General features: G+C 36.2%; 3 protein-coding genes across 4 annotated transcripts in view; 1 reads left to right on the top strand and 2 right to left on the bottom strand.

Moving 5' to 3' along the window:
- The first annotated feature begins 79 nt into the window (after positions 1–79).
- Positions 80–7,500, top strand: LOC103045083 (zinc finger protein 300). 2 transcript variants are annotated; one of them, XM_049480587.1, is made up of 4 exons: positions 80–478; positions 3,463–3,503; positions 4,432–4,534; positions 6,057–7,497. In XM_049480587.1, exons 1-4 carry the CDS (start codon positions 226–228, stop codon positions 6,908–6,910), a joined length of 1,251 nt encoding a protein of 416 aa, XP_049336544.1. In that variant the 5' UTR covers positions 80–225; the 3' UTR covers positions 6,911–7,497. The 2 variants fall into 2 exon arrangements, with proteins under 2 accessions (XP_049336544.1, XP_049336545.1); XM_049480588.1 differs by lacking the exons at positions 3,463–3,503; positions 4,432–4,534 and having other exon boundaries at positions 6,057–7,500.
- A 2,999-nt stretch (positions 7,501–10,499) lies between these two features.
- prune (prune exopolyphosphatase) lies at positions 10,500–25,163 on the bottom strand. Its single transcript, XM_007235979.4, has 8 exons — positions 24,910–25,163; positions 20,559–20,666; positions 20,209–20,402; positions 19,754–19,938; positions 18,290–18,448; positions 17,984–18,078; positions 16,875–17,033; positions 10,500–14,573 (listed from the first exon to the last, which is right to left on the bottom strand). Exons 1-8 carry the CDS (start codon positions 24,946–24,948, stop codon positions 14,163–14,165), a joined length of 1,350 nt encoding a protein of 449 aa, XP_007236041.2. The 5' UTR covers positions 24,949–25,163; the 3' UTR covers positions 10,500–14,162.
- Positions 25,164–25,552: 389 nt separating this feature from the next.
- The window catches only part of myo1eb (myosin IEb), a 31,142-nt gene continuing 29,035 nt past the window's right edge, over positions 25,553–27,659 (bottom strand). The window contains exon 27 of the mRNA XM_007235978.4: positions 25,553–27,572. Within this exon, the coding sequence (XP_007236040.2) occupies positions 27,496–27,572 (77 nt within the window). The 3' untranslated portion in view covers positions 25,553–27,495. The remainder of the gene's footprint in view (positions 27,573–27,659) is intronic.

The following is a 27,659-nucleotide window of genomic DNA, read 5'->3' as shown; positions in this document are numbered from 1 at the left end:
TTCAATCAATCAAACAATAAAAATAGTAATATACATGATTTTACTAACTAAACTAGCTAGCTAGACGCTGTAGTGCACAGGCGCTTATTGGAGCACAGCCTTCTCTCTGTGAGGTTGAGTGGTGTTGACTGAAGCTGGTTCAGAAAGCGCACAGTTATCAGGGAAAGGGCTGTTAAATGAGTGTTTTGATCATTTAGAGAGAGCAGCAGTGTCTCCAGGTTCATCATGGTGGAGTCTCACTTTCAGATCCAGCTCACGGCCATCCTGGACGGTCTGATGAAAACAGCAGTGTCGGATATCTGCGCCCTGACCGACAGCTGGGTCCAGTCTCTACAGATGGAGATCAGGAGGAGCCAGAGGGAGAACCGGGATTTAAAGCAGAAACTCTACAGCATGGAGCAGCCGCCTCCTGCTCAAACACCTCCGGAGGAGAAGAGCGAGGTCGAGGAGGCGCCTGTTAACACTGACCTGACCTCCGGTTAGTAGAGTAGCTTAGAAAACCTGACTTCTTCACAGCAGCGAGACAACATCTGCTGTAGTAAAGCATCCACAGAGCAGCAGAGAGACCATGACCTGTATATACAGTCTGTGGTTGGGCAAGCCAATGTACCTGCTCTTAGGCTCACATGGGTGGAGCGTGGGCTGGGTGGGTTCCAGGTGGGCATGGGCTCTGAGTGGGTTTCCACGTGTTGTTACTTGGACTCAGTGGAGCTTCCTTAGTGTAATGCACACCATCATAACAGCCCACCTGATTCTCATATACAGTTCCCTCCAAAGGCATCGGAATAGTGAGGCCGATCCCTTTATTTCTACTGTAGACTGAAAACATTTTGGGTTCAAATATCAACATTTCAGTTTTTATCAACAGGTGTTTACACCTGGATCTGATGCACATTTCAGAAGGTAGCACCTTCTGTCTGAACCCACCCATTTTTCTTAAAATATGAATGAACGCCTATTTTCATACACAAGGCGCACCAGATTATAGGGCGCATCAAGCAACACTAGTAAGGAACAAAGGTGTCGCCATGTTTTACTTCTAATTCAGCAGGTCTGGACGCTGGGTGGGTGGAACTAAGTTAAGTAAAGCTAAGCTAAGTAAACAAAACTCTAATTCCTAAAAAACCCACTTTCTTTTAAAGTCAAATGAGCACTGGGTGTTAATAGTCACAGATTTTTCTCCTAAAATCTAGTTTATTTACAGATAGCCTATATTTCCAATAAGGCTGGGTGCAGCTAGCCACTGTGTTAGCGCTGTGTTGCGCTGTTGTTAAGCGCCTGTCAGCTCTGTGTAGCGCTGTCAGGCGGCATATACTAGCACTACACTGAGGAACCCTGAGTGTTCCGGTAAGCCAGGGAGATATTAGCTAGTGGTTCATCCCACATAGCTTGTTTTATCACGGTAAACACACAGACAACAGTCCGATATACTCACCTTTGAACAGTGAAAGAGTTAGCGCTTAGCATGATTAGTGGTTAATGCCAATACTGCTCCAGCAGTGCTAGCCAGGATAAGCAGCAGGCTACAGGCCGATATACAATACAATACAATATATTATTGAATAATTACTGTATCAGAACACACCTGAGCAACTAAAAACACCTGCCAGTCACATGTTCCAATACTACTGCTTACAGAAAAATGAGTGGGTTCTGATAAGAGGTGTTATCTTCTAAACTGGGTATCAGATCCAGATGTAAATACCTGGAAATAAAAACTGAAATGTTGATTTTTTTGTGTCATATTCATCTTTTAATGTCAAACACAGATGGTTTTAGTCTGGTAGCAGAAAAAAAGGGATTGGCTTCAGAGTGAAACAAACTACAACCTTTTGGACTTTTTAGACCTATATATAAAGTATTCAAGATTCTGTTCGAAAACGTATGACTTAAAGCATGTGGTCTTTTGTCCTGGTCCTGGAGGGATGCAGTCTTGAGCCCTGCTGTAGAGTTTCTCAATGGCCATGTCTGGTGGTCTATCATACTACAAAGTTTAACCTTTTTCCTACACCTGATTCAGTCAATGATGGTTATATCTCCAGGATTTCCTATTCAGTTCTCTCCTGTAATTCAGAGGGATACTTCATAAGACATCACTAAAATTAGGAGATTTTTAATCACTTTGCAGACCTACAAGATTTTGCTAAAAAGAATGTGATATCTTAATTGGAGAGTTCAGAGTGGTGGGGCAAAGTTGAATGATAAAGAAAGAATGTACCATTTCTAACTGCCTGACCTCACTGATTAAAAAAAGCTGATTGAGTGTTTATTTATTTAGTTCGTACTTCTGCCCACTGCGGTCAATACATCACTGAAAATGGACACCTTTAGTTTTGAGAGTAGCAAAAACATTGTTTTTTTTTATTTGTGTAAAATATTGTTGTCCTCATATAAAATCTTTTATTGCACCAAAAATCAAATTTAATGGTTCTATACACACAACACACTTTATACTTTATATGTATACTTACTTTATAAGGCCTCCCTTTTTCATTAAAACAGCCTAAATTCTTTGTGGCATACATTTTACATAGTATAAACATTCCTCTGAGATTCTGGCCAATGATGACATGATAGCATCATGCATTTTTAGGAGCTTAGTTTAAGATGATCTTAGTTTTGTAACATGAAGCATCACAATTCACGATGGGTGAATTGTGGCCATGAAGGGATGCACATGGTTAGTGACATTTTTTTAAATAATCGTACCAATGTTGAAATTTATCAGACCAGGCTAGGTTCCTGTCCAGTTTTGTTAAATATGTAAATAAATATGTGCTCACTGCGGCATCAGCTTTCTCCTTGTCTGACAAAAGTGAAACCTGATGTGTTCTTCTGCTGTTGGAGCCCATATTCCTTAATCTTGGTTTTGACTTTACACTAGGTGTTGTATCGTTGCTGTTGGGATTTAAGTACATTCTGGCATTAGAGCTTCAGTAAAGTTACATAGTGATGTTGATCAGTCCTGGTTCAAAGGACAAAAGGCCCTGGTGCAGTTGTTTAACTACTTGTGGTAATTGTGTGCAAGAGAAAATACATAGAGAAAATATACTTTTAAGAAAATATACTTCAAACTTGAGATGATTGAGAGTTTTTTTTTTCCCGTACATGGCAGCGTTAGCAGCCTGCCAAGCTTAGAGTGGCAATGATAGAGATGATGTTCTCTATATATAAGGTCAACGAAGCATCACATTGATTTTAAGCTGTTATTATAAGCTACTAATTCTAAATGTATTGAAATATTGGTCAGATCCAAACATCTGTCCAGTACTGAACATTTATCAAAATCTATACATATTGTGGTCCAAAATCATGGTTCCTCTCTTTGTAAATTGTTATCACAGATCCCTTAACACATTTGATTAATATACCTTTATATAATGATTTCAAACATGTCTATTTTGGTTTTAATGTTTATTTTTGATCACTTACATTTAATGTCTGATTGTTTTCATTCTGCAGACTCTGGGAGTGAATTTGCAGCATTTAAAAGAGGGCAGTGGGTAAGTGTTTCAGATATATTGGTAGAGTACAACTCCATCTAAAAATAAATAGAATTTAAACTACAAGTGCTCGTTGGTGCAGAAGCAGATTGTGGCCTAATTTTAGGTGAAACGGGGAGGAGAAGAATTATTTTAATATTTAAGAAAAAGGGAAAGAAAATTGATGGTTCTGCTTTTTTTTTTGTAATCATCATGTTTGAGCTTGCTGCCAGTGTTTCTTCAGGCAGTGGGTCTCTACACTCAATGGCAGCCGATTGGTGTTATGACTGACCACCTTGATAAAAATGAAGTAGGAGCACCAGTTGAAAATATACCTTAAGAACATTAAGTGGGTTTGTGGGAAATTATGTGAATTCCAATATGTTTCACATATGCACATATATGCCAATGTTGGTACATAAACAAACATTTAGAAATTAAAGCAGTGTTATATGAAATATATTTTTGCTTTTGGGCTCCCCCTACCACTCCTTTTTTTACAATACTATTTTATTGTTAAAAAATCAAGAGATTATTTTGATTTTAATTTTATTGGTCACCACGTTCGAACTAACTGTCAGCATTCCTTGAGGTAGCAGGTCTCTACAGTCTTCATCATGACCGTCTTCATCATGGTTTTTAGTCATGTTTGAGCTAGCTGCTATTGCTCTCTCAGGCAGCTGGTCTCTACAAGCTCATTTTTGAGTATATGGGATATAGTGTTTGATTTGCCATTTTTACCTTCGTTATGCGATGGCATCTGACTGATCTTATTAAAATGTAAAGATGTAGGGCCAGTTGCTCAATTTTCATTTGTGAAATGAGAACAGCTAATGAGAAGACCATTAAAAGGTTGCTAGCCTCTAATGCACTAGAATGCAGTGATGTCTGTGGCCATTAAATGTCATTAGACTGAAGTGCCAACAATTCATTGATTGTTTGTCTCCAGTGTGTCATGCTGCAGAAATGGAACCCTGCACTAGGTGGAGCAAAAGCTGAGGTGATGGACAGATCCATTAGCCAAATTGAAGAAGAAGAGGTGGATTGTAACAGTGAGTTTGAGAAACTCATGCTACTGTTTAATAATTTATTAGAGATGAACACGGGAACAAGAGTATTGATTTTTTAATTATTATTTTTTTAATCAGAGGTCTCATATGCCTTATTTTATCAAACGTTGTACCCATTGCTAGCACAGATGTAGAAATACACCCACACAGCTTTTCTAGTTCTTGTAGAGAAGCTTTGCTAGTAGAATACAAGGACTTTCTGGAGCATATATATATATATATATATATATATATATATATATATATATATATATATATATATATATATATTGGTGTTGGTAACCTATTGGTATCATGCTTAATGTCAGGTGTAGGTTAGTGGGGTAGAAGGACGGGTTTAGCAGGGTAGACTTATGTACCATTAGAAATTACTAGCGGGTTCATGTTTACAGAAAGCAGCAGCAGAATGTTTAAAGTTCAGGTCACATGCTTCTCTAAGATTATGTGCTTGATTACTAAAGTGAATGTAAATGTGTAGATCAAATTCTGATTTTCTGCAGCTATCAGAGTACTGAATGAATGTTTTCAATTCACAGTGGCCACAATGTCACAAGAACCAATTTGTTTACATATCTGCTTATATCTGCCTACCAAAGTTTAGTCTCACACATTCATATTGTGCTTTTTTACATTAAGACACTACACAACAGAACAGAACTAAACTCATTAATGTTATAACCTAAAGGTGTTAAAGGTGCATTTACAAAAGCATGTTAAATGTAGGGAGATAAATAGAGCTTTAAATCGTGATCAGGTCTAAATTGAACCTTAAAACCATTTTAGAATATGGATGCTTTAAATTTTAGGTACAAACAAGACTAGTCTGTGTGGTGCTATTATATCAACACGTTTCTTTTATAAACTGCATCTGCCTTTTACATTGCTTTAACAATCCATAATGAATGAACAGCATCTAATCATTCATTTTTAATGAATCTGATACTTTGGGATTTTTTAAAATTTATTTTTAAACTTTAATTTCTGTAAAGTTGCATTTAAAAATGGAAAATCAGATTTTTACATTTTTGCGTCTGAAGAACGCGATCAAGGTTTTTCTCACTTTACAACCAGCCAGTATTCTCACAGAATCAAGTGAGGTAAACTTCAAACCTGCTGTCGCAGCATTCTGATAATTAACATGCAGTCATTTTAACACCAAATATTGATGTTAATATTTTTATTTTTTTTTATAATTTCATGTAATATTATATTTAGATTTATTTAATGATGGTCGATATTTCTGGTTAAATTTGCATGTATGTGCAGACAAAAAAGCAACAGACTAAGCATATACATGTCAGATTCCATGTCTGATTTCAAGGCCTAGATGACACCTGAATATGCTGTTCACATGACCTTTTAAATATTCAAATCTAACTGCTTAAAAAAAAGAATTTGGAGTGCATGCTAAGACACCTTTGACAGTTTTTTTGAACTGTCAAAATGTATTTTTTTAATTATTGAATAAGTGCCTTTCTGAATGATTCTCTTTCTCTTTCCTCAGCAACATCCAATGATGTAGTTCCTACACCTGTGTGTGAGGATAGTAAAGGGAACCCCCCACTTTATGAACTTAAGACTGAATTAGAGAGGACTGGACCTGGTCTCCAGAATCCAGAATGCAGTCCAGATGTCACTGCAGACTTCGAAAATGAGCATGAGGATCCTGCCCTGTTGGATCAAAACAACGAGACAGAGAGCACTGAGCATTTCCCACAGCCTAAAACGGAGGAGGAGGACGAGTTTGATGTCTCCTGCTTACTGATGCCTGATCTACAGCCCAGTTCCACACAGCTGCACAGGGACAGTCACTCACAATCAACAAACCCAGACTCAAACTGCATGTCTTTAAATTTTGAGAACAATTTTAATTTATCTGCAACGGTTCCAGTGGCCAGACGTTTTGCAAAAAGGACCTCGGTTTCTCTGACGTGTGAAAAACAGATCAGGGAATCTTTTATCTGCAATATCTGTGGAAAAACTCTTACAGCAAAAAGATCATTTATTTGTCACTTGAGGTTGCATACTGGAGAGAGGCCTTTCAAATGTATTCAGTGTGGAAAGAGTTTTGCCAAGAAATTTAACCTCGACGTCCACTATAACGTCCACTCTGGAGCGAGACCCTACGCCTGTCCTCTCTGCCCACGGTCATTCGCTGACCCCAGTGCTTTTGGAAGACACAAGATGGTGCACAGGAAGAAGTTACTGCAGGACACCTACAGCCCTAAAAGTACATTTGTTTGTAACATTTGTGGCCAAAGCTTTTCGTCGAGACCCTCGCTTACTTTACACTTTAGATTACACGCTGCAGAGAAGCAACACAGCGCACAGAAGGTTCTGTACAGAAATGTGCATTGAAAATTTTACTGATTACAATATTTTCTACACTACTGTCTAAATACAGTGCTAATTTAAATGTACATTTACAGTATGTAATGTGGACAAATACAATTCTTATTAGACTTCAATGAATTTCAGCATAGAAAGATTTAGAGATGTACCGAAATAAATTTGTCCAAAGGCTGAATACAAAACACAGAACATGTTTTCATTCATTTTGCCACTTTTCTACTATTGAATAAATTAAATAGCCTGCACAAATCCTTTTGTCTTGCTTTTTTAAGGACACAGCAATTACAAAACCCCAGTTTATAAATATTAATTAAACATGTTTTTTAATATCTCAACAGACACCAACTGTACAACAACAAAGCACAATACATTTTCTTCAGCAGTGCTATTCTACTCATGAATTTACTTCAGCAGTGCTACTCAAGTCACATGTGTGCAAAATAAAAAAAACTGATACTAAGCAAAATTTGATTTAATTTATGTTAATAGAGCATTTTCGGTGGAATATTTTGAGTTGCCTTAAATTTGGTGCATCCCTAATTTTATTCCAAGCAATTCTGGATCATTTCTATTGGTCCAGTTATGTTCAACATTGTTGGTAGTTGACAGTTGTGTCAAAGATACACATTAGATCAAATGGAGATATAAAAAGTTCTCTGACAGCGATCTGGTATTATGTTTTTTTATCTGCATTATATTGACAGATTTTTATGAAATGCCTTATAATTCTTTATAATGCTAAGCATAAATAAATCTGACATTTTCACCAGCACTGCTGCTGCTTACTGTTCACACAAACTATAAAGCATACAATTTTTTCTTTAATATAACTTATATATAAATTGGAATGTGTTGGTGGTCGTCTTTACACATTACACAGGACTACATGGAATGCAGCTATATGACACAGGATTGTACATAGATGTAATTAACAAGCAGGACAACAACACAATAAATTGATGTATTAAGTAAACAGATTGATTTTAAAGCATATAGTTGAACATGGATTAGTAAAATGTAGGTCCTATAGTATTTATATTTCAGTCACAAGTAACATGAACTCAAGCATGGCTTATATTAAAGAACCTTGTGTGACTTTAGAGACGTTATTAATAGGAAAGACAGCCCCTGGTTGAAACATTAGTGGGAGCGCTCCTGCTCTTCCTCAGCTGAGATAACACAGGTGTAGCATCTACCTCACATTCAAACACAACCTCAGCTACAGCAGTGCTGACTGTGCACATAAACTCAATCAAAACATTAAACCGGATTCATCAAGTTGAAAAACAAAATATTGAAAAAAGCCTACCCTCAGGTAGAGCTTAGATTCTCTGCCCAAAGCTATGGTGTTATAATCATACTATAAAGCATACTACTATATGCTTGAAATGAAAAAAAAAAAAGTGTTTTGTTCAGAAGTTAGTTTATATTTTAAAACATTGTTAATTTTGTTAGAGTAGACAAAAGTAATTGTTGTGTTATTGTTCTTGGTCTATTTTGGTTTAATTATTATGCAGTGCATATAGCCGTATTGTTTTCTGTTTTGCAATTAAACTATATGCATTAAAAAAATTGTTCAGAAGGTATTTTATAAAAAATAATTATATTAGAGTAAATAGGGAGATAAACGTTTTTCTTAAATAAAAGGTGTATGCTTCATCAGTGTTGCAATGTTAATTAACATAATTTTGAATAGATTTTGCTCATTCAAACAGCCCATAAAAGTTAAAAAGCTCAGTTTTAATGCACTACTTACTAAAATATTTCATTATTTACTATCTGTTACATTTTGCTACTCAGTGTCCTCTCTTCTGATCTTTAAATTGGAAGCCTGGGACTGACAGTGGTGGTCTTGCTGGCAGGTGAGCTTCTGCTGGCACAGTTTCTCCACACTTCGGACAAGAGCCACCTGTCACAGAAAACATAGTGTAATAATGAAGGCATCCTGCTGTCAAATACCTGTTGCTGTTGGTCTGTTGACATTTTCATGCCACATAAAATCCTTCTGTGTGCCTTTTATTCACAGTCCAACAGAATTTGCCACATTTTTACAGCCCTGTACCTGCTTTTACATTACATGTGTGTATTGTGCTATAGGAAGAAGTAGGATGTGTACTCCACTTCAAATATGTGACATTTGGCTCACAGTCAATTATAAGAAATATTATGAGAGTATTATTAAGTTATTTTACTGAGGCCTTCTTGTGTATGTTGTGTAGTTTGTTAGTAGAGTTGATTGTTGCTTAAGGGTAATTGTATGGCTACCTAATGAAACAAATATTTCATTTTTTTTTTTTTTTCAAACCTCTGCCGAAATATAAACTGACATCTTTCTCTCGCTTTTCTCTCTTATGCCCGGATCAGACTACACGATTTTAGCACGATTTTGACCCAATTTTATCAGACGAAAAGACTAACGTTAGAATTTTTGGTATTTTATCGCCTAGTTTGACCTGGTCCGCGCGCGACGTGCTCCCTGACGCTGACCAATAGAAAGAAAGAGCGCTCTGTGGCGTACAGATGTAAACATGGTGAAAAGATGGTGGAAGTGAGACGGTGCTCCTGCAGTTCACTGAACCAGCAAAATAGAAGAAATGTTTGTTGAGCTGTGGCAACAATACCCCTGCCTTAATTCTGCTTATTATTTATTTATTTATTATGTTTATTCCTTTGTTCTGTTTACTAGCACAAATCCCTAGCTAAAGTAGCTGCATCTTTACCTCAAATTCTTATCAGCCTTACTTTTTCTTAAAAGTAGTAGATTAGAACTCATCTGATATGTAATTGTTCTGGCCAAAGATGAAAAAGTCCTTCAAAATCACACTGGAACATCGGCTTTATATGCATTTTTTTTGTGCACAAGAAAATAAAATTCATGTTGTAAATAAAACTGGAGAAAATAAATGATGGATCATTGTGTATATAATATTAAATTTTATTATATTGTTTATATTTTATGATATTGATACCTCCTTCGGTATTGAAATGTGAGGTGTTTAATATAATCTGAGCAGCAGTTGAGTTTGCGTGAACACTCCCTTTAGTGAAGCGGTAGCTGTGAATATGGAGCCAAACGAATGTGGAGCTGCGAATATCGAACTTTAGCCTTGTTGCAGGTCAAAACAGACACGCAAACAGAACAGAGGAACAAGAGTAAAAATATCCCAAAATAAATAAAGGAACGCAAAGAAAAGCTCCTAAAAAATCGAAGTGAAAAAAAGATCATGTTCTCTTTGTTTGCAGTATCTGATTATTTGTGCAACTCATACAGACTTTTTTCGTGATGGTTATATTTTCTCTTCACAATTAAAGACCCCAATTTAACTCAATGTTATAAATCCTGCTGTTTGATATGATACAATATGTCTCTACGTTACTCTAGACTTAAGTTCTGAAGGACAGAGCACTGGCACGCAGTGGGGCCCAATCATCCCTCACTTAATGAATCAGTGTTAATTTCACAACCTAATAAAAATACAAGATATTGTACATATCCATACTGATGCATATAATAATTCACCAGAAAACATAAATACATTTCAGTTTTAATCTCTTCCCATCTCTCAAAAGGCAAATGATTACTTTTGGAAACATCAAAGTCATTTTTTTTTTATTTGTAACAAATAAGCCACATTACAAAGTTTTAAGGGAGATTTCAATTTAAAAATCAACATGGAGCACAAACAATAACAAGATTGTGCTCCTGATTGTCCAGCTTCAGTTAAACAACACTGTATACGAATCATTTAATGCATTTTAAATCTGGTCAGATATTGTCTAAAAGCATTTTATACTTTACACTACAGTGTCTTGTCAGACATCTGATGTCTGAACTCTAAAACTATATTCCTACATATTACTAACAGATACATTACAGGCAAACACCTTCACTAATTAAACACATACAGGCATATTGTAGCTCCACAACATCCTTAGGACCTTTATAAAAATGTCAAATAGATAACTCTCAGTGATTTATGATACACATCATGTGAACAAATTACTGTTAACAACTAGATTTACCTCCACATCTGCGGGAAAAATAACAAGTTTCAAACATAGACTGTATATATATATTATTGCGGCACAGTGTATAAGGGTCAGGTGGTGGGTCTTAGGAGTTCAATAGGAAAGCAGCTGCCCTTTTATCTTGAAACAGTTTAGTTGTGGCGCTCCCACTGGTGGCACATTGCATACCCTCATGATGTTGGGGTGGAAGGTGAATAAGAGCTCTGCCAGTAGGCTACTATTTAAAGAAAGAACCACTGCTTGTTGGTGAATGTCTCATGCTTTCTTCCTGTTGTAAATTTGCTAAATGGGAATACGACTTAGCCTTGTTACTCTACCCCACCGTGTGATACTACAATATATACCCCCTCCCAGCACTATGTTGTTAAAAAAGATGTGGAAAAACTATCAGAGCTGTTCTTTAGAAAATATGTCCTCCCAATAAAATATTTTTAACCACTACATAAAGTCGTCTTTGACACTTGACCAAAATGGAATGTAATTTTAACTACACCTGTGGAGTTTTTTCTAAATCGTTTTAATGGCAAAGTGCTGGCAGGGGAACAGTCTATTGTTCTGACATATTAACACATTTCTGTAAAACTGCAAGATGTACATTACTAAAACACTTCACACCATTCATTAAATGGTGAACATGATCGATACCTCTTCCATTAAATTAGAAATTCAAGCAATGGGTTTTGTCCAAGAGTTGCCAGTACCACAATAAGAGACTTCACCAACACCACTGTATTCACCTAGAACTACTCTATACAATCAACAACAGGACTGCATTTAAATTAGAACAGAACAGATACCTTGGCATGCTAGAAATAATACTTCTTAATCAATTTATGTTGGTTCAAAACAAAAACAACAACAAAAAAATACTTTGATTTGATTTCATTCAAGTGGTAGCAAACAAGAATCATCCTTGGTGTAGCAAATATGTTTAACACACAAAAAAAATAAAACAATAATAAAGCTATGAAGAAGTCAGCTTTAGCACATGCCCTTCTGCAAAAAGCCCTGTCACACAGAGGCTGAAGCTCTGAAGCTTGCATTAGTACTCTTTGGTATTTGAAGGTAAAATCTCTTTCCAACCTTGAGAATGCATGTGATTCTCATAATTGATGTTTGTGTCTTCCACACAAGCGCGTGGCTACAAATCAATGCTTTTTAAATGCATAATAAATGCAATAACTTGGTAATAGTTTTTTCATTAGGGAAGACTGAAATAAAAGTTCTGTAATTCAAAGTCTAAAAATAAGTGCTACAAAACATTCTTAAATAAATGCCACAGAAAAGCCACTGTTGGTTTTATAAAGATCTGTGAGTGAAGCGTTCTAATAATAGAGCTTTCTGGGAGATTTTTTTGAAAACTTTGTCTTTAGAATTACTGTACAGATGGGGCAAAAGGATCTTTTCTGAATGAATATTAAATATTTCCTTACCTATGATATATAGTGAACTACAAGTCATAAAACTGCAGTGTATACACACATCGCATTTCAGGTTTTAACACACAAATACATGTAAGTAATGTTCTAACACAGGCTTTAAGTCAGGGTTCGAGTTGCAAGTCTGCATGGGTTCCTATCAGAGATCCCGGTTTACAGTCTAGGAATAATTAATTCATCTAAATTGTCCTGGTGTGTGAATGAGTGATTGTATCTGGGGATACAGACATTTACACAATTATTTACACATGCAAACAAACAGCCACTCTGTGCTGGGTCTGTGTGATTGTTTTCGGTTGAGAGTATGCTGTGTTTGATTGGCTGCTGCTTTTGGGTGTGTTTTTTTTAAAGGATTGTATGAGTGTTGATTGTAAAGTTTGCTTGGGTTGTAGAAAAGCATGATATAAATGTATAATGTCATTCATTAATTTATGTACACAATGCTCTGTTTAGGTTTATAATTCGCAATGTCATTGCTTGCATGGCACTGCCTAGGGATTAGCGTGTAATTTAAGATTAATCTCCTGCATTTCTTTTTTTCTTTGTGTTGATGTCTTTCTCTGTAAAGGTATGATGCTAGATCTGTATGGAGCAAAAATGTTAGATTTTTCAAAAATGGAAGGAAAAAATAACTTTAAAAATTGGCTAGATACATGAAAATAGGTTCTTTAAACCCACATCTCTTTTACAAATGTGATTCAGCTGAGATAAAAATGGTTCTTCTGTAGCATCACTTAACAAATCTTTTGTAGCACCTTTACATTAGAGACTAACATTTAAGGTTTTAGGGATGGAATCAATATATTACTACCTTTAGTAATGATCCAAACTAGTGAATGGCACTGATACATAATATGTGGCAAGAAACATGAATGCTTAACAGTTATTGAATGCAGATTTTAATGAAAAGCTACACTATCTATAGCCTTAAATTATTAAGACCGATAAATCCAGCAGTCAACCTTCGGTCCGCTGTTTAACTTAAATTTACCACAGGCTGTTCTGCATTTCCCTCTGAGCCTGCTGGAAAAATATCAATATTTAAAAACAGCTGCAAAATGAGTAATGGCAACTCTGGCATTAATACTGCTACATAGTTTGTGAAAAAATTGTAAATCAGTCCTAAAAGAAAAAAAAATCTGTAAATGAGGTCGTTTGTAAATGGCCCGCAACATAAACTGTAATTCAGCAGGGTCATTTCTCTGCTTGGTGCACTGTGGCTGCATGCCTCAATAGCAGCCCTCAATGCTCATGTCAGATGTCCCTGCATTTTTTTTATTTGTGTTTACTAATATTTTTTCAAAGGAAAAATTTAACAAAAAATAGGTGCAATGAACCAGACAATCACCTGTCTTGTCATCATATTTCCACCTCTAACTTCCTCATATTTTGCTGCAATCAACAATTTCTATTAATAATTTCTTAATAATGAGTCAGAAGACCTGAGCAAAGGCTGCTTTATCAACTTGCAGATGGTAGAGAGTCCATGGCATAATCAAGCAGGCTAAAAAATAATACAAATAAAAGTTCTACGTCTTATTACAGAAACACTGTAATATAAATAAGCCTGAAAGCATTCAGTAAGGTACGTAAGCAGTAAATCGGTCCAAATGTTTCATTCTCATGTACCAGCAGAAGAACCTCTGTCAGGTTTCCAGACCTTTCTTGCCCTTGTTTTGTTTTGTGCCCTGTGATTCCGTGTATAAGCAGTGCACCTTGTACGAGAAGGTTTTCTCCAAAGGCTAACATCTTCAGAAGCTGTGGGGATCAGCAACAGACTCGGTCCTGTATCATTGTCCTTCAAAGGGTCTGTCTTCTTCACAGGCGATCTTGCTGACCTTTTCCACTAACGCCTCTGCACTGATCTTTGGAAGGCCGTTGTCTAAAGGACAGCCCTCGACCAGGCTGTTCATGGGGGTTGGAGGGACCCCAGAGTCTTCCTCTATGGCAGCGTACTCACAGCACTGCTGAGAGTCACTCTGATCCTGTGCGCACTCGTCTTCCAGCTCCAGGTCGTCCAGGTTGCCACGTTGGGCCATTTTCCTCTCCCTGTCTTTAAGAAAGTCTGAAATAATGGGTAATACCTTCTTGCGAGAAGCCAGCGTGTTACCCTGAACAAAGGCTTTCACGTCTGAATAGGGACTGCTCGTTGGACTGAGCTCCAGATTGGGGTTCTTGGCTTTTTCCAGTGCTTTGCTTACCTATGGGGTGAAGCAACATAAAACACACTACAGTTAAATCACTAATTATCAGCATGTATATCAGTTATCATACTTAACACACTCTCTTAAACTAAACACGGACTTCTAAAGGCAGACAATCGTTTAATAGGGGGGCGACTCTTGATCAAGTTCCAAAAGAACTCTGAAGCGGTTGTGACCATCGTCCTATACTTAATTTTCTGCTCCAGACAGGTCTGACCAATACGAAGAGAGAATTTTCTCACAAGGTTTGTTAAAACACATTTTGGTGGAATAAATGATTTTGTTTGTGAAAACAAAACATACCAAAAGTTTGCAATTTTTTAAAACTAACTTGGACCAGAGCAAACAAACTTTAGATGTGGAAACTGATTTAGATACAATTTAGATACATGCAATTCTAGTTTCCACTAAACTGTCATGCTGCAATCGTGTGCTTTATTTTTCAAAGCTGTTTTAGTGTTATTATAAAATGTGTGCACAACTACATTTTTTATATCCACACTCACCTACTTCAACCTTGTTTAACACTTGCCTGTTCCAGTAAAATATAGCGCTGGTCCAGACCACTCACCACTGCCTGCACCCACCCACTCCAAACTGCCCACTGTGGCACAGACTAGTTCTTATACAGACCCACAGAAAAACTATTACATGCCAGGATTTCTGTTGATTTTCTGCCTGACATTTCACCCCTAAATCTTGAGGATTTCTATTCAAGCATTACATAAAAAGCTTTCATGTTAGATAAGGAACATTACTGAAAATCATAATTGTAATTGTAACAGAAAATATAGAAAAATAAGCAAGTGAATCTGCAACTGTCAAAATATAATGAATAAAATCATAAAATTGGCTCTTTCCTGAACTTCCTTTTAAAATCAGTATATCCTGAATAGAAATAAAACAGTTCATGGCCTGATCTGGAATTATTAAGTGAAGTAGAAAGTAGAGAAAACGTGCAGCTTCTTCAAGTGTCTTCAACACCGGATTGATATCTTCACGCAAACATTTAAGGTTCGTCGTTTTACTTGCAATGCATTTAAAAATGCAGACTGGGTTCTTGCATAAGTCATTATTTGTAAGTTAGGTTACATTTTCTCTGCAGCCCACCAGTAGCCTATTTTCTTGCTGCCAGCTCCTGCAGGCAGCCAATAATATAACTGCCCAAAACCACCTCTAAGTTCCCAGTGAGCAACAGTACCCTTCCACACTAGCCCACATCTAGATCTGTGTGTTTTCTGAAGAGGAGTTTTTTAAATGTGGGCTGTAGTGTGGGAACAAATTGGCTTCTGGTTTTCTGTTTAAGTGCTTTTTTTATTTCCAAAGTGGCACAGCTTTCCGTTGCATTACTGCACCACTGCCCCTTCCACAAGCACTTCTGTGTTATCAGTGTGGCCTTTCACACCAGCCATGTGCAACGAGCACAGTCACACAAGCAGGAAGAGCAGTTATCAGGTGCTGCAGTGTACAGAGACAACACATGGTAACATGGACTAGAACAGACTAAAACGATAAATGAAGAAATAAATATTTATGCCAAGTTAGAATAGAAAACAGGTGTGAAATGTGGAAATAGATTGTGGGAGTAGTGAAACATGATAATGAGTATGAATTTTTATGCAATAGATCTCCTTCGTTCGCCCCCAGCATTCCGAAATACAGCACTTTTTGTGTTACTGAAGGGGATAAAACACTCCTAAACAATCAAATACTAGGAATTACGGATTTAATAAAGAACAATAAATCCATTTTGAAAACAAAAATGACACAATTTATCGCAATATTGATATTTTGTCCCACCCTCACCAATAAATATATATATTTAAATTGTAGTTTGATAATTGATTTTTCTAAGAAAGCAAGACAAAAAATATGTTTAGACAATGGCACTTTTGTTACCACTGAATAAATTAAACATTATTTTTTTATTCTAACATATTATGTTGTGTTAAGGCAGGCAAAAGCTGAAACTATGCAGATCAATAGGTAAACAGCAAATTTAGGAAAATATAGGCATGTTTGTCTATTATGACTTTAAGAAAATGCACCAGTATACAAAATGTCATTTTATAAACCACCAATCTATTATAATCAAACTATAAAAACTATAAAAAAATTTACAGTTTTGTGATCTTATAAACCATCTCCAAAGATCTGGTCACTCTCATAACATTAAATTAAAATTAGAACATGTCTACTTCACCGTTAAGAGTGTTCTTTATACTTCCTAAATCTCCCATGATGGTTACCAGGATACAGAATTTTGTTTTGGTCAACACTAAAGTGTCCCTGAAGTACCTCATCTCTGTAGAGTGTGCTGGAACTGTAAACCGCAAGCTGCCGGAAGGGCTCCTTATTGTCGATGAACGAGATGGTCATGGCCACCACCAGGTTGTAACTGTACTTGTGACAGAACTCACAAAGCTCCTGCTGTAGACGCTGTCTCTGTAGGAAAGACTGAAAGAGACATACAGTTCACAGTTGTTTTACCATATTCCCCAAAATGGCAGCTTACATTATTGTGAATAAGTCCACCCCATGAACACGTAAAAATCTAATTTAGTTTGCTCCTGAGTGGCATCTCCATGGCCAGATCCAAAAAGCTTTAAGAAGCCTTCAGAAAGGAGGTTGTTGATGCATTTGAGTCTAACGTGGGACTTTAGTCACTTTCTGCAACATAAGAGCAGAACATTTAAAACAAAGCTGTCCTAGCCAGTTTATCCAAACAGCAGACCACAATACTTGTAGTTTCCAACACTCCTAAAATGTCATTACAGGATCCACAGGTACCTTTTTCACCTATGACATTAAACACACCATTTGCTCTCAGAAAGAGCCCGAACAAACTAAATTTTCATGGGAGGTGTGCAAGGTTCCTCCAATTGCCAAAAAGTCCCATAAAGACAGGTAAAAGCATGGAGATGGACATTTATTGTTTAAAGCTCATTTCATGGTTTTGGTCTCTGCATATCATTTTCTATGAATTCTTTCTAGTAACAGAAAATCAGTGAGATCAGTAAAACAGGAAGAATGTGAGATGATATATTCTAAAACTAAAGCTACAGCAGATATTATGGGAGAATTTAATGTTAATAAATTACATTAAATGTTAATAATGTTAATAATGTTCATAAATTACAACTGCATCACTTACATTATCTGTAGGTGCTGTTTAAAATAATATTAAATATTAACAGGTCATATTTAAAGTGGTGTCCTAAATTTCACATAGGCATAAATGCATTGGAATAATATTATTAACGCTTCACTTCTGCTGAGGAATTCAGAGTGTGGGCAGTCCACTCTCATGGTGGAAATCAGGATAGCCATTAGATACAGAATAGAGCAGACAGAAATACATTCAATACATCCCCATTTCAGCAACACAATATAATCACAACATTTACCTCAAGTGTCATGTAGATAACACTGACAGCCAGTTTCAGATCTCCCCCGGAGACAGCTTTCATGTCCTTTAACAACATCTGCTCTGTGTTGAGGCCTGATCCACAAGATACACCCATTACTATTTCAGCAAAATCTCACTGTCACGCAAATCCTGTATCTCTATTTTTATTGCTCTTCTGGTAGTTGTTCTTGACTTGGAATAAAATATTTTTACACTGACTGAAGTTATTTTTTCTTCTGCAAAACAGCCATTTTCAAAATATAATGTTTTTGCATAGCAGCAAAATTCTCTATTTACAGCGTACCTGACACATCAAACTTCGCATTCTGCAGAGACTGGAAGAGGATGTTCCTAGGAGGGAGCTTAGGGAAGCGCGTCTCAAGCAGAATGGCATATTGGCTGTCCTTAGGGGTGACTTTTCCGGCCTCAGGTGCCATATTCACACAGTCTGTGATAATAGTGCCTGCCAAGCACATAAGCACATTTAATGGGTTATTTAATATTGTAGAAACAATAACAATCAACATAGCGTGCCTTTTGTATTGCATTTATGTATTTCTCAAGATTTACTCTGAATGAACAGATTGTTACAAATATAGAGGAATGACTTTAATTTTAAAGTCTTCCTTAAAAAACAAAACAAAAAAAAACATTTCTTTAACCCTAGAACGCTAACGCCGGGTGACACAATTTTTTCACGTGATTTTCATTGTGTTGCTGCTGTCTGCTGAGTTGCATGGCACTTTGGGAAGCTTTAGGGAGTTCATTGATTTGTTCGGGTGATTTTTCATCCAACGTTAGTAATAGACATTTTAAACATATAAAACATATTTTTTGGGTGTAATTTAATTTGTTTGTGTGTTTAAATCAGGCACGCACATGTCCCAGGAATGGGTGGACCAAAGACCAAGTTCCCAGCAGCATTATTTTTTTGTAAGGACTGTTAAGGATTACCTGATTTTCCTTTTTTTTTGGCTTTTTTTTATAGTGTCATCCATGATACCTTTTTGTATTTAATGTGATGTGATTTCAAAAACTTGTCATACAGTGTATACTCAATGTTAGTGATGGTGTTACTAATCTTAATGTTAGTGTTCTAGGGTTAATGTAGGGATTATCAAGATGGGAAAGTATGATTTCTGTATAGTCTTACAATAAAAAAAGTTTACATTTAAATGCAGCATTACATACAAATCAGCACGAACCTGTGAATTGTGCTTCACTATAAATGAGTTTTTCCAAAGTTTCAAAAGTTTAGATTATTACATTTAAACCTGTGTGGTAAATTTATGTTGGAGTCTTGCCTGTTTCGTGTAGTTATGCGTCTAAAATAAGCACTCCAGGCTCTACCAGATGGCTCCAGGCCGAGTAAACAACAGACTGAGCTGTGAGCACAAGCATTCATGTTGAAAATTGCCATGGAGCCTGGTAATAATCCTGTTTAATTATTATGGCAGCTTCAAAGACCAAACTGTCTGGGGATTCACACTAAAGCCAGTGGAGCGTCTAGACGGATGAAGCCGTTTTAACCTAACATTGTTTCAGCGTTGCTAATGCTAACTGGCAAATTTTCATGAACCCATGTCGGTTGTCATGAAAGCACAAAGTATCAGTACATTTAGTATTAATACATGATACAGCTATTTTACCTGCTGTGTCCTATATAACATGGTGAACATTGTTCTGATTAAATCACATATTCAGAAATGACTGAAACCAGTCCTGCATTCTTACTCCTTCATAATAGGATGATTGCAAGTTTTTTTACCGTATAAGAGCTGTGCCACCTGTTGGTCCAACAGCTCAGGTGCCTTCTGGACAATACGTTCTGTCACCAGAGTGGCACAGGATCCCACGGTCTCCACAGTCACAGGACAACTGGGAGAAGGCGCTCTCTCTAGACGATGATGGTCAATGACCTCCACAACGTATTTCTCTAACGCACCATCAGCTCTGTAGAAAGGACAGCCAGTTATTATAGTTAACAAAACAGAGCACACCCATCTGGCAGCAAAATATTCGGACTTTGTAAATTGTACGTAATTTTTGGGGCTTAATTTGTGAGAAAGCTGGCATTACATAGATTCAAACAGTTCATTTAGAAATTATTTCTTAGCTGAGCCAAACCTATGTTGAAACCAAAAAATCTAAACTGAATTATGCACTTAAAATTGTCACTATTATGCCATCAAACCTGTTAGCAAAGATTTTATGGAAACATACTGAGGTAAAACATTGTGGTCCACTAATGTAATGGCCAGCTGTTGCAGACCATTGAAATCCACCTCGTCCCTGAACAGCAGGTAGTCCTGGGATAAGCCAGTCTCTCTCAGCAGGAATATGTTGTCAGAGCGCAGGGAGAACTCCGCTCGTGGGATGTTCAGCACAGGCACTGCTGCTTTCCCAGAGTCCAGCGTCTAGAAATAAAACAAAGAGGGCTTGAACAATGTCCTGCCTTCAGTGCAGCATAGCCATCTGCACGGCAATGCCATATATGGAAAAGTATTGCACACCCAGGCCATTAAATTACACATACTAAATCCAAGTCAACTACAGGATAATGAGTAACTCACCTTTGACAGAAAATAGGCAAAGGTGAGGGCTGATACCATGGAGTCCATATCACACGCCTCATTCCCCAGCACCAGATGCAGCGATCCAGAGCTGTTTTTCATGTGCCCCTAACATTGTAAAACAATTGAAAATGTGCAGATTAAAGGCAGCATTACCGGAGTATGCGAATCTGTTTTTTTTTATACATTTTATACAGTTAAAATATTTAAATGGTTTAAATTAGGGGCGGGTGATATAAAAATAAGATCATAATATTGCATGCTATTTTTGCGATAAAGATACTACTGGCAATATGACAAAACAATGAAAACATTTTAAGAATACACTACTGAACAAAATAAAAATTGAATTCTATTACTGAATATGATATGGCACAGCCCTAACTGGGATACTGCACTATATACATATACATATATTTATATATATATATATATATATATATATATATATATATATATATATATATATATATATATATATATATATATATATATATATACATATATATATATATATATATACATATATATATATATATATATATATATATATATATATATATATATATATTATAGGAAATGGGAACAGTTTGATTTTTTTTTTGTTGAGAACAGCAAAAAAGTAGTACCCTGATGTAATAATTAGAGGTGGGTGATATAGCACAATATTTCATGGTATAATATTATAATATTGTTTACAATATGCTGATATTATTGTGTACAATACAATACTGCACACCCCTAGTATAAAATCAAAGTCAGTATTTTAACCATGTTTTTGTGCGTTTTGAACATGATGTGGCAAAATCTGCTGCTAAACATTTCAAAATAATCTTTCTACTTCATGTTTCATCACTAAACCATTTACATCAAAATAATTTAATTTTATTAATTATTTTTAAGCATAAAATGCATAATTCTAAATGTTTTACATCTGATTGTTTTATCAAATGCATTTTCTCAAGTCTCAAGTTTATCAAAAGTCAGGCAAATTTAAGTCAAATATACAAACTGCAGATTTAAATACACATCAGCCTTTTAAATAAAATATTTTAGAAAAAGGTTAGACATTAGTCACCACACTTAATAAACCCTGCACAATTATTTGATTTTTAGCTGAGAATGAGGTCATACAAAAGCTTTGAGAAAAAAAAAACACAACATTGTAGGTCTGGGATCAGTTTTAAAAAAAATGGTTTTGAATAAATACACAAAATCCAAGTCGATATCTAAGAGTGTCTCAGATTACACAACTGCTAAGGACTGGTCTAGTGGGTAAAAACACATTTCTGCTGAGCCAGTTCTTCTGCCTCTGAGGATAATGTGGTCATGCTCCCCTGGCTCTGTCCTTTCTCCTAGTCACCGCGCTGCCTGGCAGATGAAGTACAGATCAGGACATGCGGTCAGTAGCCTGGTTCCTACCACTATTTACAATAAACATCAGCCAGCAGACCCCCTTAACTACAAAACTGTACAGTACTACTATTCTTGAATGCTAACACTATAAACACTAGTACACCAGTTGAACAGAAATCTGATAAAAAAATAAATGAAATACCCAGAATCAGACAGTCCAATGCTGTAATGGTTTGTAAACAAAAAAGCAGATTGTTTATATCAGGACTCTCTTAAAATCATGTCTCAATTCAACTGCCCTCTGATCTGATCTGAGTACTGGCCATTACCAATCCTATCTTTCTGTTCTAAATGAATACACACACAGTCAGACAATTAGTAAATATGTTCTGCTATTTCATTAAATTAAATTAAAGTCTTATTGTGTTTAGTAGACTGACTTATTTTGTTTGCTAGCTGGCTAATTTAAAACACCATTTTATAGAATATTTGACATCTTCTCATACAGACAGACTGATCCCCCTCAGTCACTTCAAAACAATATAATAGTATAATATAGATGCTGTGTGGGCAGTGTATTCTGAATCGATATTGACATTCATCTCGTTTCAGCTCTTTATATTGTTCTGTAAATTGGCAGACAATTTTTACAGACTACAGTTTTGCAATAGCAGCCTTTTTTAAAATTATTTCTATGGTTTTGCTAATTTAAATGTAGTGGCATCTTTTGGTATTGCATTAACTTCAAATGTGGTTTGTGTGCAGCATAAGATTTTATTTGAGAGATACTTTAGCTGGTTTATTAACATGACCATGGTCTTTCTGATAGACCAGTGACAGACCTGTTAAGTGGCAACTTATATTAGCACATAATGCATATTGGGGCAGTTTTCCAGATTCCCCATTGAAAGGAAAAATATGATCTATGATCACTGTCCAGAAAATCAATGCATTATGTTTGTATGTAAAGTGAGTATAAAATAAAACTACTACTATTAATGTTTGGTTCACACTATACAACTTTGAGTCATCAGAGTGTTGTGCTGCTTACACTACATGTCTGATTGTGCTGTAACTGTGAGTCCTTTAGTTGTTGTGGCAACAGGGAGACAAGTTACACAATTCTATAAAGGTGGGACTCACCTGTCTGCCAAAAACATGCTTTGTCACAAGAACATGCCAGAACTAAATGCACTGGAGAACTAGTAATGCCATGTCAGAGAATTTCTAGACAGCAGTATACCCAATGAATATAAATTCAGAGTTTACAAATGTGTGACCTCTTTTTATACTAATATATGTACTTATGTCCTCATCACAAAACAATATCAAATGTTTCAATACAGCAGACATAACGCTGTATTTTTAAGGTTTTAAAATTCAGTAATAAACCTTTTAACCCTTTTAGACCTGGATTATGTTCCAGTAATGGGGAAATATAAGAATGCTGTTTTTTCCCTGGGATGGACACAAAATAGGACTATAATAGTGTAATATAAACTCTATATAAAATTAAATCCAAATAACTAAAATGTTATCTGCTTTTTATTTATTTTATATTTGATATAGACATTTTTATTTTACAAACAGTAACAGCAGTAAACAGTAAAATAAACATTATAAAAAGTATTCTAAAAATTGTACAAATTAGCTCTTATTTTGCCTTGTTGGCTCTAGTATTGTGTTTCTTAAGGCAGTAGACGGGGCTAAGATACTGTTTCACTGACTGGTAAACTTTTTCAATGGGTGGGTCACGGTTTATTCTGATGGACAACAGGCCTTAATTTTTGGTTTGTGCAACAAAACCTTTAAAAAAAAAAAGAAAATATTATAATATCCATAGTAATGGGTGCTGGGTCTGAAAGGGTTAAATATGCTCTAGCTGGAAATATACACTTAACCCTTTCAGACCTGATTTATCTCCAGTGATGGAAAAAAAGTAAGAATGCTTTTTTTTTTTCGTCGGTAATGCACAAAAAAGAAGACTCTAATATTATACTATAAAACCTGTACAGCAAATAAATCCAAATAACTAAAATATGTAATCGTTTTTTTTTCTATTGCATTTGAAGCCTGTGTATAATATTTTATATTTCATATTGGCCTTTTTATTTCAAACCATCCATAAACAGTACAAAATCAATAAAAAGCATATTAACTCAGTAACAATCAGCTGTAACTTTGCTTCAATGGCTCAAGTGCTACTGTTTTTATCTCAATGTAGTGGGAGGGGCCAGACTACTTTTTTATTGGATTTTAAACTTGTTTATTGACAGGTTCATGGTCTAATCTGATGATTAACAGCTCTCAAATAGTGTTTGAGTGCAACAAAACATTTAAAAAGAAAATACATGATGTCCATTGTAATGGATGCAGTGTCTGAAAGGGTTAAGCTTTCTTTGCCTGTTTAGTGAAATAGATTATTCTACTTTCTAAATTTAAATGAGTTCTCAGACCAAGTATTCTTACTTGCAGGCCTAAAAAACACATATCTGGATTAGTCAACGATGATCAAAGTGTCATCAGATTTGTACGAATGATCACAACAGTGCTGCTGTCGTGTTATTATTAGCTCGCTATCTGATCGCTACTAATACACACGCGCTGTTACCCAAAACACAAGCACCAAACCTCCGAGCTTAGCTAGCTAACATGCAGCACAGGAGACTATCTAAACAGACACTATCTCGATCAGCACAGAAATACAAAACACAACTCGTGCATTAGGTTGTGTAGCCACTCAACACACGCAGTCGGCACATGCGCACTGAGCGAGCGAGCGTGCGGCGATCAATGTTCAGTAACTTTTCCTCCAGTGGTGTTCAGCACTTCACACACTGAGCTCAGCTCGCGCTGCGCTGCTTTAACGACATTTATTTAAACATGCTGTTAAAACAACCCAGCGCCCCAATAAACCGCACGAATTACAGCCTGAATTAAAGAGAGAGAGCGGGTGAAGTGAGCGGAGCGCTCCGCGTCCTTCTCCAGAACTTACCTGCAGCGCGTCACGGCAGCTCCGTAAATACGCCTCCATTCTCCCAGAGGAAACCCGCGCTACTGAAGAGCCTCTGAGGCGGCCGAAGACGCTCCTGTTCGGCAAACAAGCTCGTAGTACTTTATAGAGCCCCGTGCTGAGCCGCTACTGCTGCTGCTTATTCACAGGGTTAGTGCAGATTCACGGCTGTGTCAGTTAGCTGCAACGCGCACCAACGTAACTGCTGTGCGCCCCCCGTCACGTGGCCACGGGTTTATGGGTAATGTAGTTCAGTTTGCTGTCACTTTGCGTTAGCACCCTAAATAGCTAGCTACTAAAGTGACTATTTACAGGTCAAGCTAGTACCAACATAAGTTTAAATTATACATACATTATATCAGAGAATACTCCCAGCAAATGTTTAGAAAACATACATAAATCACTGTACTGTAAATACAAGGTACTAGAGGTATTTAGACTAGAGGTGTTTTTTTTTCATTTAAAACAGAATTTACATATTTATAACACACAAAAAATAATAACAGTGAGCTCAGACTGAATAAATAGAATTATCACATGAAAACATTGAATTAAAAAAATGGAGGAGATACCGGCGGGTAGCTCAACTCAACCAAACGTAAAGTAAAGTAAAGTGCAGAAAAAGTACAAGTAGGCCTTTAATGATATTAATTATGCCATAGACTTTTCATACAATACAGTATGTGGACATAAACTCATAATTTTTGCTCGATATTGGTTATTATGGGGTTTTTTTTTGCAATAAGAACACATTAACATGATGGTATGTCAACAATGGGTTTTGTTTTATCCGCTAAGCTTTCGGAACTCAAATAATGCAAAGAAATCAAGTTCATATTCATAAAGTTCTAAGAGTTTAGATAGCAATATTTGGTGGAATAACCCTGGTTTTTAATCACAGTTTTCATGCATCTTGGCATGTTCTCATCCATCAGTCTTACACACTGCTTTTAGATTTTTTTTAGATTTAGATTTTTGTACAATTTCATTATTGTTATGCTATTACATTATTATATCAGTGGCAAAAACTGTCATAAAATGACAGTATTATCATTTATTACAACTAATGCTAAGGTAATATAACATCCAAACACAAATGGTTAAATTTACAGGCCTATGCGCCAGTTTCTAACGTTTTTTACACAAGCTAGTGTAAAACAGAGTCCTGCAGTGGTGATGGAATGCCTTTAAACAATCTTATAGGGGCATTATGAAGACCTTACTCTTTTATTATTTGTCCACATGGTGCTCCTCTACAACATTGAGATTTGTTTATTGAAGATGCGCTCTTAAAGAATAATGACTACAGTTAAGCAATATGAGAGATTCCTTGTGCTTCTCACAGATGGATTTCACCATATCCCAGAGGACAACAAAGACCTTTAAAATATTTATACCCATGCCCTGATATTTTACACAGCTTCATTCTGGGCCTCTGTCCTCTCACCTCATAAACACTGTAAAAGAAGCACTGGCATCTAAAGTTTTGTGTCTTTGTCCTTTATAGAGAACTGAGCTTAGTTTGAGCACAATCTGAAGAGTGAACACTTCTAAAAGTGTCTTTAAAAGGTCACTGCATGTGATGGTTCTCTTTCAAACATTTATTTTGGTATGAAACCATGAAATATGCGTTTGTGAGTAGTCCTCAGAAGCCACCATTTAAATACATGGCAGACATAACAAGGTTTTTTTTTTTATTTTACCACATTCAGAAAGCTATTCTTCACAACAGCATGTGGTAGCATAACTGCCCACAGTCCATGCACAGAAGCTAAGCTAGCAGTGTTTCTTCAATACAGGAAGTGGTTTAATAAAAGTATGAATGTTTCCAAAAGCAAACTTACTCAGATACGTTGTACTTCAACTGGATACATTGGACAGAGGTGGATCTTTCCAACACAAAGGAGCAGAAATAACTCCCATGGGACTGTCTACGTAGCAGCACGATTTCAGGCACACAAACATGACGACTTGTGACTTGACATGCCACAGGCTGCACTAGCTGTTATTTATTTTTATATATAAATTTATTGCTGAGGTTTCATTCAGTTTTCCCCATTCGATTCATACAACACTTAAGTATTTTTTATTTTTATTTTTGATTTGCTTTTCGCTATAATGATTTTAGTTGTTATGTGTAAACCCAAATAAAAGCTTGAATTTATTACAGCGCCTTTAAAAATGAGAAATTCTCATTATGGAAATACTCTGACTAATCATACATTTCTGCACATATAAAACATTTATATAAACATGGATTTAAGAAAAATAAAAATACAATGAATTTCTTGATTCAGGTTTTTAAAAACAATTTGAATAACGTCTCTTTACTTTTGAATTACACTGTGTAAAAATCTGTAGAAATCTGCTATGATTGTTAAAAAAAATGAACTTCAGTGTCATATACAATGTTTTCAGGAAAGTCAAAACGATCCCCTTCTAAAGATGGGAGTCAAGTACCTCCTTTTGTCCCTTGTTCTTTATAGATTACAGGCTCAGCCAAGTTCATAGTACTATTACACTTGTTCGATAATTCATGATGAGCACATCTTCCATTAGTGACCTGATCTAAATCTTCTCAACATAGTTGCCTGGAAACATGCCTTCTCTTCCTCGCAGACGACCAACCCACCAACCTGAGGGATCTGTACAGAGAACACACAGGATATACCCAGCAATGCGAATGTGCTTTCACAAATAACAGTTAAGTGTGATCTTAACTGTGATGTCAG

Source organism: Astyanax mexicanus, chromosome 6 (genome assembly GCF_023375975.1).
Source record: "Astyanax mexicanus isolate ESR-SI-001 chromosome 6, AstMex3_surface, whole genome shotgun sequence".
Classification (NCBI taxonomy): domain Eukaryota; kingdom Metazoa; phylum Chordata; class Actinopteri; order Characiformes; family Acestrorhamphidae; genus Astyanax; species Astyanax mexicanus.
This window is presented reverse-complemented; position numbering and strand designations above follow the sequence as displayed.